Source organism: Squalius cephalus (assembly GCF_949319135.1).
Source record: "Squalius cephalus genome assembly, chromosome: 5".
Lineage (NCBI taxonomy): Eukaryota > Metazoa > Chordata > Actinopteri > Cypriniformes > Leuciscidae > Squalius > Squalius cephalus.
In genome coordinates, this window is record NC_137126.1 from 50,248,937 (window position 1) to 50,261,436 (window position 12,500).

The window sequence follows — 12,500 nt, forward strand, 5'->3', positions numbered from 1 at the left end:
CTCGGCCACAGACAGGCTACACGTGCTCTTCTTACGGCCACACAACACACTCTCCAGACCCGTCAGAACCCGCTGGAGCTCAGAGTTCAGGTCACTGCAGTTATCTGACCAAACACACATCATATACACATAAATAAATGACTCAACCAAACTAGGATGCAAGTGCAGTTGCATGTTATAACTACGGAGAAAGCCACAATACTGTCGAAACACTCAAATTTCACTGTAATGTCCTCATGATCTCCACTGCAGCATCGGCTCTTTCCTCTCAGTGTCTGAAACGCTTCCATCAAAGATTCAGTCTCTGTAAACCCCGCCTCTCTGAGAGCTGCTCTGCTCTGATTGGTCAGATGACTTGGGCTTTCTCCGTGTTTATAACATGAAACTGCACTCGCATCCTTTTTATGAAGCACAATAAATGCTGAACAACTCAAAGGTCAGGTCATGGGTTCGATTCCCAATCAAGAGCTGATCAAATGTAAACCTTGAATGCAATGTAAGTCACTCTGGATGAAAATGCAAAGTAAAATTAAAGAACACTATACAAAAACATTACATTGTAGCACTTTATAACAAGTAGTTAACATGAACTAACCATAAAAACACGTCTAAAGCATTTTTAATCTAAGTTGATGTTGATATTAATTTCAACATTCACCAATACATAATTACAATTAAAAGTCGTATCTGGTAATATTACTTAATAGACCTGAGCTGACATGAACTAACAATTTCTATTAACTAACATTAGTAAATATTGTAACAAATGAATTGCTCATTGTTAGTTAATGACAGTTACTGAATGAACTAATGGAATTAACGCTGTTTATTTAATTACCCATTAAATAAACAGCACAGCATTAAAATAATTAGATAAGATGACAGCAATAATAAAAACGAACAAAAGTGTTAAGAAAGAAAGAAAAACTTTTCAACACATTACATGTTGTTACTATAAATATAACTATAAATTATGCATAATTACATGTAACAAACCCTATTCATAACACAAACCCTATAGTAAGTACATGTAGTTCATTGTAGTACAGTACTTAAATGTATAATTACACTGAAACAATGACACAAAATCAAAAAATCACTACAATATCTACATTTATTCACTTGACAGCAGAAAAATCTGTCAAAAAAAATGAAAATAAAATCTAAATGAAAAAGTTTGCTGCTTCTTCTCAGGTGTTTCTCTATAGAGTTTCAAAGACATCTCAACACCGTCTCCAACTGATCTCACAAGATCCCAAAGTCTGCAAAGATCTTAATATTTCTCCTCAAATGATCCGAGCTCATCCACATTTTTATTGTATATATTTATATACTCTTACTGGACTATTATCACGACTTGTTTTTATTTCTCCTAAATGTTTCATTTTAAATTAAATTAAATGAAACGAGCCATACCTGAGAACTCCATGAAGTCAGCCTATAACCAGCAATATCACTGTGCAAACCTGCTCATCCAACAACAACAACATGCAAACGAAATGGAAAAACCTCATATGAATCAATCCCTGACGTGAGCAGATCATTGATCCGGAGCGATATTAATATTCCGTCGTACATTAGCAATGACACACAAAAACACTGGATGATCACAGATCCACTCAAACAGGAGATTCACCACTTTAATGGCATAAACTTTAACTTTGAATGAGGTAAACAACACATCTGAGCGCATGAGAACTGCTTAGCTAAAAATAAAACTAATAAAAGAGGGGAGAAACTCCATATTAATGTCTATGCGTTTAGGATGCGATGTCTTTAAAGGATCAGTTCACTTCAGAATTAAAATTTCCTGATAATTTACTCTCCATAACGTCATCTAAGATGTTCATGTCTTTCTTCAGTCGAAAAGACATTATATGGATGTTTCTCCTTATAATGGACTCCAATGGGGTCCAACGGTTCGAAGGTCCAGATGTGAGTTTCAGTGCAGCTTCAAAGTCTCGACACGATCCAGCCGAGGAATAAGAGTCTCATCTAGACACACCAGCGGACATTTTAGAACAAATAATAAACATATACCCTACATTTTCCGTGTGACCTTTCAACCTGAATTCGTAATGTGTGAAGTCGTGGATGTGCAAGACGAGCATTTGTGGTTAAAAAGTATATAATTGTACATATCTGATGTTTCCATCCCCCGTCAGTGCTCACTAAATGTTTGCAGGATGTTAATATATGGATGACCAACAATTTTTTAAAGCTAAATACCAGCAAAACTGAAGCCCTTCTCTGGGTCTAGGTCTGTTTTATCTAGAACTCAATCCTTTAATCTGCTTATTGAAAACTGTCCGGTTAATATATCCACTCAGGTGAAAAGTCTATGGGCTCTATCTCGCACCCAGCGCAATTGACTTTGTACAGCGACGCATGTCTCATTCCTATTTCTCACCCGACGCACAGCGGACTCTTCCCTCCACAGACGCACGTCGGTAAATTAGGGAATGAACTTGTGCTCCCGGGGGCGGTTCAGGGAAAAGAGGAGGCGTGTTCCGGCGCAAACGTTCCCTGGTGCTATTTTGCAGTTTCAGAAAACAATTCCGCCACTGACCAGGAGAAACCTCGTCTAAAGTCAGCGGCGCGTTGCGCATGTTATTCAGATGCTGTTTTAAGGGCGCATGCTTGGCCATAATGTAGCGTGTGCACAACACACACACACTTTGCTTCTCTCATCTACACAGAAGCAGCAGTTTTCATTTTTAGAAAACCATACATAATTACAAGGAACAATATTCCACACGAGGGAAATCATTGTTGTGTCCATGAAGATGTGAAAAATAGGCATAAATCTAGCTTACACATTTACCCAAATTATCATACGCCTGTTTAAGCGAAGCTAATCTGGGTGTGTTTCTCCATCCCCAATGTCACTTCTCTGTGTTTTACGGCCCTGACGGGAACGCCGGTCTCCTCGGCTGTGAACCGCTCCTGGCAAATCCGCCGTTATAATAGCAATCCGCCATGGAACAAGCGCTCCTGCTCTTAAAGGGAATGTGAGATGACGCTCTGATTGGTTTATTTCACGTTACGCCCAAACCACACCTATGAGTAATGAAGCGACTTCAGACCAACACATTTTAGATTTGCGTCGGGCGCAAGAGTCATTTATCCCGCCGGTATAATAGCAACAGCGCCCGAGATCTGCTCACAAAGTTACTTACGTTTCGCGCTTGATACTTGCGTTTCAGATCGTTAAAATAGGGTCCATGGTGTTATTTTTGATGGTTTGCTTTCTTTTGGTTCCCATATTAATAATATTTCACGTACTGCATTCTTTCACTTACGCAACATTGTATGTTTGTCTGTCTTTTTGCATAGCTTTGTATTTTACTGATTTACTTTTATGTTGTATAGTGTCCTTGAGTGCCTTGAAAGGCGCCTATAATTAAAAGGTATTATGTAAGGGATAATCCACGGCTAGCCATGCATTAAAGAATTTTAATGCACGACGTAGAGGCGAAGAACTTGCCTCTACGAAGTGCATTCAAATTCTTTAATGCATGGCTAGCCGTGGATTATCCCGCTTATACCTTGGTTATTTGCCAAGTTAAAAATAAGTTAAAGCTGTAACTGATGTTTACAGTGTAATTTTTTAACAGACGTGTAAAAATGACGGTTATTTCTTAAGCTTAGGCTCGTCAGTTCTTGCACTCCGTCCGCTTTAAATAAAGTAGAGCCATCGGATTGCTTTTATTTGAATGAATTCACATTTATTTAAATTCATTATTAAAAGAGAGAGACAGAGAACTGAAGGAGAAGGAACAGAGAGAGAGAGAGAGAGATGCGTGCACGAGTTAACGTTACCTGTGTGCGTCGATCTCTTCTTTAAAGTCTAGCAGCTACAGTCCCCTCGTTGCTTAAGCCTACCTAAACGTTTTCATATGCGTCTCTCACTCTGCTTGCAAGTGTATCTGTGTTACTATGGTTACCAATGTAGCGGATTAATTTCGAACTGTAATCAAACTGACTGGAACTACCTGTGCATTAAACGGTTTTACTGCACACCTTCCAGCCAATCAGAATCGAGTATTTAAACAGCCCATGGTATAATATAATAATAAATGTTTATTTGGCGGATGGTTTGTCTAGATGAGACTCTTATTCCTCGGCTGGATCGTGTCGAGACTTTGAAGCTGCACTGGAACTCACATTTGGACCTTCAACCAGTTGGACCCCATTGAAGTCATTATATGGGACGACGACACTCGGTCAGTGTCGTTGTGGGTTTTGGTAAGGACCTTTGAAATAACTAAAATCATTTGGCGAAGTGATATGGAACTACTTTAGCTGTGCGTTTCCCTGAAAATAACTGCTCACCTTAGAACTCTCATCAACCAATCAGAATCAAGCATTCATATATTCAAATAACTTTCATGATCAATTAATCCTCAACAGAAATAAATCTAAAGCTGGTTTAATCATGCCAATACAGCTGGAATCTGAATGTGTTGTTATTTCCTTTCACAGTCGGGAGTGATGCATGCTGGGAATGTTCCAACAATACACTGGTAATGAATAAGATGCCATTAGACAGTGTGATTCCCTGAACAACGACAGCAGAGGGCTTTAAAAGCTTTTGTGTCGAGCGAATCAGCTTGATCAAGTGGAAAAACAAAAGCAGCCAGACTGAAGACGACAATCACCGCCTTTATAAACCAAGACTGAAGCATTATGGGTAAACGCATCAATGTGAAGACGCACAGGTTAAAAGAAGGAGACAAGAGAGATTACTTGTAGATTTTGACTGCTGTCTCACTCACGTCTACTGTATGTGAAACACAGATAAATATTTCCCATGAGTCCGCAGTGATAAACCAACTCAGTCATCAGGGTCAACCTCAACACCGTTTCACCCACACATTTAAAGTAAAAAAAAAATGAAATATAAATTTGCGTTTTATATTAAAACATGCTAGCAAAGTGCTAAGTCATATTAGCTATTTACACTAGAAAATGTTAGCAACGTGCTAATTCAAGCTAGCAGCATGTTAAATCAGGCTAGCAATGTGCTAAAAATGCCAACAAAGTGCTAAAACACGCTACCAAAGTGCAAAGTCATACTAGCTATTTGTTAAAACATAATAGCAAAATATTAAATCATGCAAGCAATGTGTTAAAACATGCTAACATCATGTTAAATCATGCTAACAATGCTAAAACATACTAGAAACATGCTACATGTAACTGTCGTAGACCAGTAAGAGCTGTGCGCGTAAATCTCACTCCCCTGATCTCAAGAGGCGCTCTATCGTTATTGTCAAATTTCTAACATGTTTTAGTACATTGTAAGCATGATTTAACATTTTGCTAGTATGTATTAAAACAGGTAGTATTAAGCTAGTATGACTAAGCATGTTGTTAACGTGTTAACACTTTGCTAGAATGTGTTAAAACATTGGTACCTTGAATTAGCATGTTGCTAGCTTTTTTTTTATCACATTGTTACCATGTATAACACTTTGATAGCATGAATTACCATTTTACTAGGATGTCTTACCAAATTGCTAATATGTTGCTAACATGTTTTAGCACATTGCTAATGTTTTAGAGGTGCTCTAGCGACTGACACTTGCGGCTTCGGTCTTTAACCTTTTAGTTAGAGCCCTGCCTCCCACGCCAGAGACCATGGTTCGAATCCCACTCGGACCGGGTCAGTAGAACCGGTCACATGCTATGTGCTAAAACACTAGCAATGTGCTAAAACATGTTAGCAGCATGTTAAATCATGCTAACAACATGTTAAAACATACTAGCATCATGCTATAACACTAGCAATGTGTTAAAACATGATAACAATCTGACAAGACATCCTAGTAACATGATAATTCAACTTTCAGACAAGGCTTTTGTAAAGTCAACATAAAAGTTTGTCTGGACGAACTTTACTTTCTAGTTAAAAGATAATTTCACTCTTTCGCTGTTGGGCTGTAATATGGACATGTTTTGAAACGGCCGCCGTGAGATTCAGTCCCTCACAAATTTCAGGAAGATTTGCTTCCCATTCTAAATTCTGAGATTGGATTCGGAAATGTAATAATAAATCAGATTTTTGGGGATCGTTTCAGAGTTTCGTTCCTCACCCATGTCCGCAGTGACCAGTGTGGACTGGTTTTCAGGCAGTGAGACGGACGCCTGGTCAGGGTCCTGATCGTCCTCGTTAACCTCCTGCTGGCTGTGACTGAGATCGGAGCGAAGCTCGGAAAACTCATCCTCCTCCCTGAGAGACACAGAGACATCATGATGTTCTGTTGATGTTGTCATTTAGAGCCCAAAAATTTACAAAACACAGAAACTAATTTCCCCTTTAAATCCTTCCCTCGCACTTTGAAACACATCTTTCCCTCGCGGGTCAAAATGACCCGAAGAAATGGGGACCCTAAAATTAATTATTTTCTTTTTTGTCCAGAAAGCTTATTTTATTTAATTTTGATATTTTTCTATTTTTTAATGCAAATTTATTTTGGTGATTTTTTGTTCTTTTTTATTTTATTTACCTTTAAATGACTAGATTTGATCAATAAATAATAAATAAATAGTAATTTAAGCACATTCCTCACATTTAAATTCAAAATGACTATTTCATGCATAACCCTTTTGATTCAGCTCTAAATATCTTACATTGTGTGTCTTTGCCGACCTTGTGTGAAAAAAAAAAAAAAAAAATTAGGGCTGTCAAACGATTAATCGCGATTAATCGCATCCAAAATAAAAGTTTGTTTTTACATAATACATGTGTGTGTACGGTGTATAATTATTTTATATATATAAATACACACACATGCATATATATATTTAAGAAAATGTGTTATTTATATATAAAATATTTATATATAATATAAATTATATATAATATAAATATATATACACAGTATATACATGCAAATATTTCTTAAATATATACATGCATGTGTGTGTATTTATATATAGAAAATAATTATACACCGTACACACACATGTATTATGTAAAAACAAACTTTTATTTTGGATGCGATTAATCGCGATTAATCGTTTGACAGCCCTAATATATGTATATATATCATGATATTTCATGACTCTGTATGTCCTTTTATCTCTATATGGAGTAAACGAGCTGTTCCTCTGGGTCCTAAAGCCAGTTCACTTCAGTCTGCATTCAGATACTCACATAGACATTATAAAATAATTTTTTGGTAAAGTTTTAGCATTTTTAGTTTGAATTTTGATCATTTTTAGGTTTTTCTATGTGAACTGAAGCATTCCTCGCATTCCATTCATTCCTGAGGGGGTCAAATTGATTTGTTAATTTTTTTACTTTTACTTTTTACGAATTCATTAAATTTTTTTGTGTATTTGTCGTTCAAGTGTGACAAAAGTCCTAGGGTCTTGGACCCCCTCCGATGAACACTCATTTAAATACAAAAAAAGTGTTTCAGGTCAAAATGACTCGAGCTTAAAGGGATAGTTCTCCCAAAAATGAAAATTAGCCAATGATTTACTCACTCTCAAGCCATCCTAAGTGTATATGACATTCTTCTTTCAGACGAATACAAAAGATGCACTTTTATGATGGATAGATGCACTTTTATGATGGATAGATGCACTTTTATGGATTTCAAAACAGAAACGGCCATTCACTGCCATTATAAAGCTCGGAAGCATCAAGGTGTTTATTAATATAACTCTGATTGTGTTCGTCTGAATGAAGAGTGTCATATACACCTAGGATGGCTTGAGGGAGAGTAAATCCTGGGCTAATTTTCATTTTTGGCTGAACTATCCCTGGACATGCATCAAATCACCCAGCTATGATTGTGGGATGAATATGAAAGCCAACAGAGAACTGGAGTCATTCAGCATATTCTAATTTCCCAAACGAGGATGCAAACGTCCTGACCTGCTGCATACATATGAGGAGCTTCTAATTAAACACTCGAGTTCGTCTCATTTACATGCAGCGAGTGGAACAGGACACACACACACACACACACACACACACACACACACACACACACACACACACACACACACACACACACACACACACACACACACACACACACACCGCTTCCCCGCATCTCTGAGCACAACTCAATATTAATGAGCTGTTAGAAGTATAAATGTGTGTAGGAGACACTTCTCCTGTCGCGTTTCAAGGCTTGAGAAACATTTATCTAGAGGAGGATTGAGGAGATTTAGAGGAGCAGAGAAACAGCCCATAATATCTGTCCTTGAGGAGAATAAACACATATATAAATCACAGTAAGAGGATTTAAACAGAGATTCCTGTGTTCAGTGAAGAGATATAAACCATAGTGAGCTGTAATGTGTGTGTGTGAGAGAGAGAGAGTGAGTTGAGTGAGTGTGTGAGTGAGTGAGTGTGTGTGTGACTGAGTGAGTGACCGAGTGTGTGAGTGAGTGAGTGAGTGTGAGTGTGAGTGTGAGTGAGTGAGTGTGAGAGTGAGTGAGTGAGTGAGCGAGTGAGTGAGTGAGTGTGCGAGCGAGTGAGTGAGTGAGTGTGCGAGTGAGTGAGTGTGTGTCTGAGTGAGTGTGCGAGTGAGTGAGTGAGTGTGAGAGTGAGTGTGTGAGTGAGTGAGGGTGCGAGTGTGTGAGTGAGTGTGCGAGTGAGTGTGCGAGTGAGTGAGGGTGCGAGTGAGCGAGTGAGTGTGCGAGTGAGTGTGCGAGTGTGTGTGCGAGTGAGTGAGTGAGTGAGTGCGCGAGTGAGTGAGGGTGCGAGTGTGTGAGTGAGTGTGCGAGTGAGTGTGCGAGTGAGTGTGCGAGTGAGTGTGTGAGTGAGTGAGGGTGCGAGTGTGTGAGTGAGTGAGTGAGTGTGCGAGTGAGTGAGGGTGCGAGTGAGCGAGTGAGTGTGCGAGTGAGTGAGCGAGTGAGTGAGTGAGTGAGTGTGTGAGTGAGTGAGGGTGCGAGTGAGTGAGTGAGTGAGTGCGCGAGTGAGTGAGGGTGCGAGTGTGTGAGTGAGTGTGCGAGTGAGTGTGCGAGTGAGTGAGGGTGCGAGTGAGCGAGTGAGTGTGCGAGTGAGTGTGTGAGTGAGTGAGGGTGCGAGTGTGTGAGTGAGTGAGTGTGTGTGTGAGTGAGTGAGTGAGTGAGGGTGCGAGTGAGGGTGCGAGTGTGTGAGTGAGTGAGTGAGTGAGTGAGTGAGTGTGCGAGTGAGTGAGGGTGCGAGTGAGTGAGGGTGCGAGTGTGTGAGTGAGTGTGCGAGTGAGTGTGTGAGTGAGTGAGGGTGCGAGTGAGCGAGTGAGTGTGTGAGTGAGTGAGTGAGGGTGCGAGTGAGTGAGGGTGTGAGTGTGTGAGTGAGGGAGTGAGTGAGTGAGTGTGCGAGTGAGTGAGTGAGTGAGTGAGTGAGTGTGCGAGTGAGTGGGTGAGTGAGTGAGTGAGGGAGTGAGTGAGTGAGTGGGTGAGTGAGTGAGGGAGTGAGTGAGTGAGTGAGTGAGTGTGCGAGTGAGTGGGTGAGTGAGTGAGCGAATGAGTGAGCGAGCGAGTGAGTGAGCGAGTGAGTGTGCGAGTGTGTGAGTGTGTGAGTGAGTGAGTGAGTGAGTGAGTGAGTGAGCGAGCGAGCGAGCGAGCGAGTGAGTGTTTGTGTGAGTGAATGAGCGAGCGAGTGAGTGTGCGAGTGAGTGTTTGTGTGAGTGAGTGAGTGAGTGAGTGAGTGAGCGAGCGAGCGAGCGAGTGAGTGAGTGAGTGTGCGAGTGTGTGAGTGAGTGAGTGAGTGAGTGAGTGAGTGTTTGTGTGAGTGAATGAGCGAGCGAGTGAGTGTGCGAGTGAGTGTTTGTGTGAGTGAGTGAGTGAGTGAGTGAGTGAGTGTTTGTGTGAGTGAATGAGCGAGCGAGTGAGTGTGCGAGTGAGTGTTTGTGTGAGTGAGTGAGTGAGTGAGTGAGTGAGTGATTGTGTGAGTGAGTGAGTGAGTGAGTGAGTGAGTGAGTGTTTGTGTGAGTGAATGAGCGAGCGAGCGAGTGTGCGAGTGAGTGTTTGTGTGAGTGAGTGAGTGAGTGAGTGAGTGAGTGAGTGAGCGAGTGAGTGTGCGAGTGAGTGAGTGAGTGAGTGAGTGAGTGAGTGTTTGTGAGAGTGAATGAGCGAGCGAGTGAGTGTGCGAGTGAGTGTTTGTGTGAGTGAGTGAGTGAGTGAGTGATTGTGTGAGTGAGCGAGTGAGTGTTTGTGTGAGTGAATGAGCGAGCGAGTGAGTGTGCGAGTGAGTGTTTGTGTGAGTGAGTGAGTGAGTGAGTGAGTGAGTGAGTGAGTGAGTGTGTGTGTGTGTGTGACCTGATGGTAGAAGCCTGCAGTAGGTCGATCTTCTTGTTGAGTTCTGCGATGATGCTGTGTAGTTCTGTGATTCGCTCCTCGTAGCGCAGCGTCGTTCTCTCCTGAACCTCCTCATGCTCTCGCAGCAGATGAGACTGCTCACACTGCACACACACACACACACACACACACACACACACAGAGAGAGCGTGACAGAGATTAATAACATAGTTACACTGAGGAAAACTGCAAGGTGAGATAAACCACACATGCTGTGCACACACACACACACACAGTGAGAGATTCAACTCTCTCACACACACAGACACGCTCGCACACTCGCACACGAACACACACACACACACACACACACACACACACACAGTGAGAGATTCAACTATCTCACACACTATCACACACAGACACGCTCGCACATACACACGCACACTGACACACACACATACACATACACTAACACACTCTCACACACACACAGAGACCATTTTTTTTCCTTCAGATTAATGATATTTTCTATCCCGGTGATTTTTTAAATAGTGAAAAGACATCAAAGATCCTCAAAAAGTCACTTATCATGATGTTTCACTACATTATTGAGGACATTTGAGCCTCACAAGCATAAACAAACCTCCACACACACACACACACACACACACGTTGACCTGCAGCATGGGAGAAAATCCACACAATCCACCAAACAACGTCAAAATCAGTCTAAAAATCTAAAATCAGCTCGTAATACGAGGAGGGGAAAGACCGTTTATACTAGTTTCAGGCTCATAATTACAGTAATCAAGAATAATACTGTAAAAATGTCTCAATCTCAATACAGCTTAAAACAAGTGAAACAAGACTAAATAAATAACTTGTGTATCAACAATGCAGTTTTGACCGGATGAGACTTATTTTCCAGAAAATATGGTAATTATTTATAATTATTCACAGAAATAGTGTATAAAGAATAACATTTTAGTGGAAAGATGAGTAACTCTCACATTGTTCTTCACTAGTCTAATAGTTTAGATTAGAAAACATCACAGCCATAATTCAGTAGATCCGTTGGGAATGAATGAGTTCCGGTCTCTCGTTAGTCTGAGAACAATCAGTGAAGCAGCGCTCAACTCAATACTATCGAACTGACTATTAAACTCCTCATCAGGACTAAACACTCGTTTAACAGCGGACTGATCCGGAATAAATGGATCTGAGTTTAACCGGTTGTTTGAGGATCACTGGGATTTAACGTCAAGGGAATCACATCCCGTCTTCTTGCGGAGTGAGTGTTTGGCCTTCCTGGAGTGATCTTAGAGGAATGGCATGTGTTCCTGGCGGGAGTTAAAGACTGTGTGTGAAAACAAAACAAGGTCAATCACTCAGTCTGAACGAGGACAGACAATAACCCGTTAAACACACACTCCACCTCTGACCACAGCGACAATTACTGCACAATGAGCCTATTCATGTGTCACAGACACAACAGGAACACACACACACACTCATATACACACACGTACGTACACACACACACGCACGTACGCACACTCATACACACACACGCACTCATACACAATCATACACACACAATCATACAAACACACACTGACATACAATCTCACACACACACACACACACTCATACACACACTCACACACAATAATACACAATCTCACACACACACACGCACACACACACTCATACACACACACACACTGACATACAATAATACACAATCATACACACACACACACACACACATATTTACATTATATACTACAGCTCAACATTTTGGGGTCTGGTATTTTTAAGAACAAAATTAACACTTATTCATCAAGAACGCATTAAATTAATCAAAAGTGACAATAAAGACATTTATAATGTTACAAAAGATTATATTTAAAATAAATGCTTTTTTAAAAAACTTTCTATTCATCAAAGAATCCTGAAAATAAAATGTATGACGGTTTCCACAAAAATATGAACTGTTTTCAACACTGATAATAATCATAAATGTTTCTTGATCATCAGATCCTCATATTAGAGTGATTTCTGAAGGATCATGTGACACTGAAGACTGGAGTAATGATGCTGAACATTCAGCTTTGATCACAGGAATAAATTACACTTTACTGTATATTCACATAGAGAACAGATGATTTACATTATAATAATATTTCACTATTTTTACTGTATTTTTGATCAAATAAACGCAGCCTTGGTGAGCAGAAGAGACTCTT

At 40.4% G+C, this 12,500-nt stretch overlaps 1 protein-coding gene across 3 annotated transcripts in view; it reads right to left on the bottom strand.

The window, feature by feature from the left end:
* The window catches only part of mcc (MCC regulator of WNT signaling pathway), a gene marked incomplete at its 5' end in the record, with an annotated part of 102,094 nt that overhangs the window by 26,084 nt on the left and 63,510 nt on the right, over nucleotides 1–12,500 (bottom strand). For all 3 annotated transcript variants that reach the window (XM_079871536.1, XM_079871538.1, XM_079871537.1), the window contains 3 exons: nucleotides 1–104; nucleotides 6,099–6,235; nucleotides 10,270–10,412. The exon at nucleotides 1–104 is cut by the window's left edge and continues 60 nt beyond it. In XM_079871536.1, the coding sequence (XP_079727662.1) occupies nucleotides 1–104; nucleotides 6,099–6,235; nucleotides 10,270–10,412 (384 nt within the window). The remainder of the gene's footprint in view (nucleotides 105–6,098; nucleotides 6,236–10,269; nucleotides 10,413–12,500) is intronic.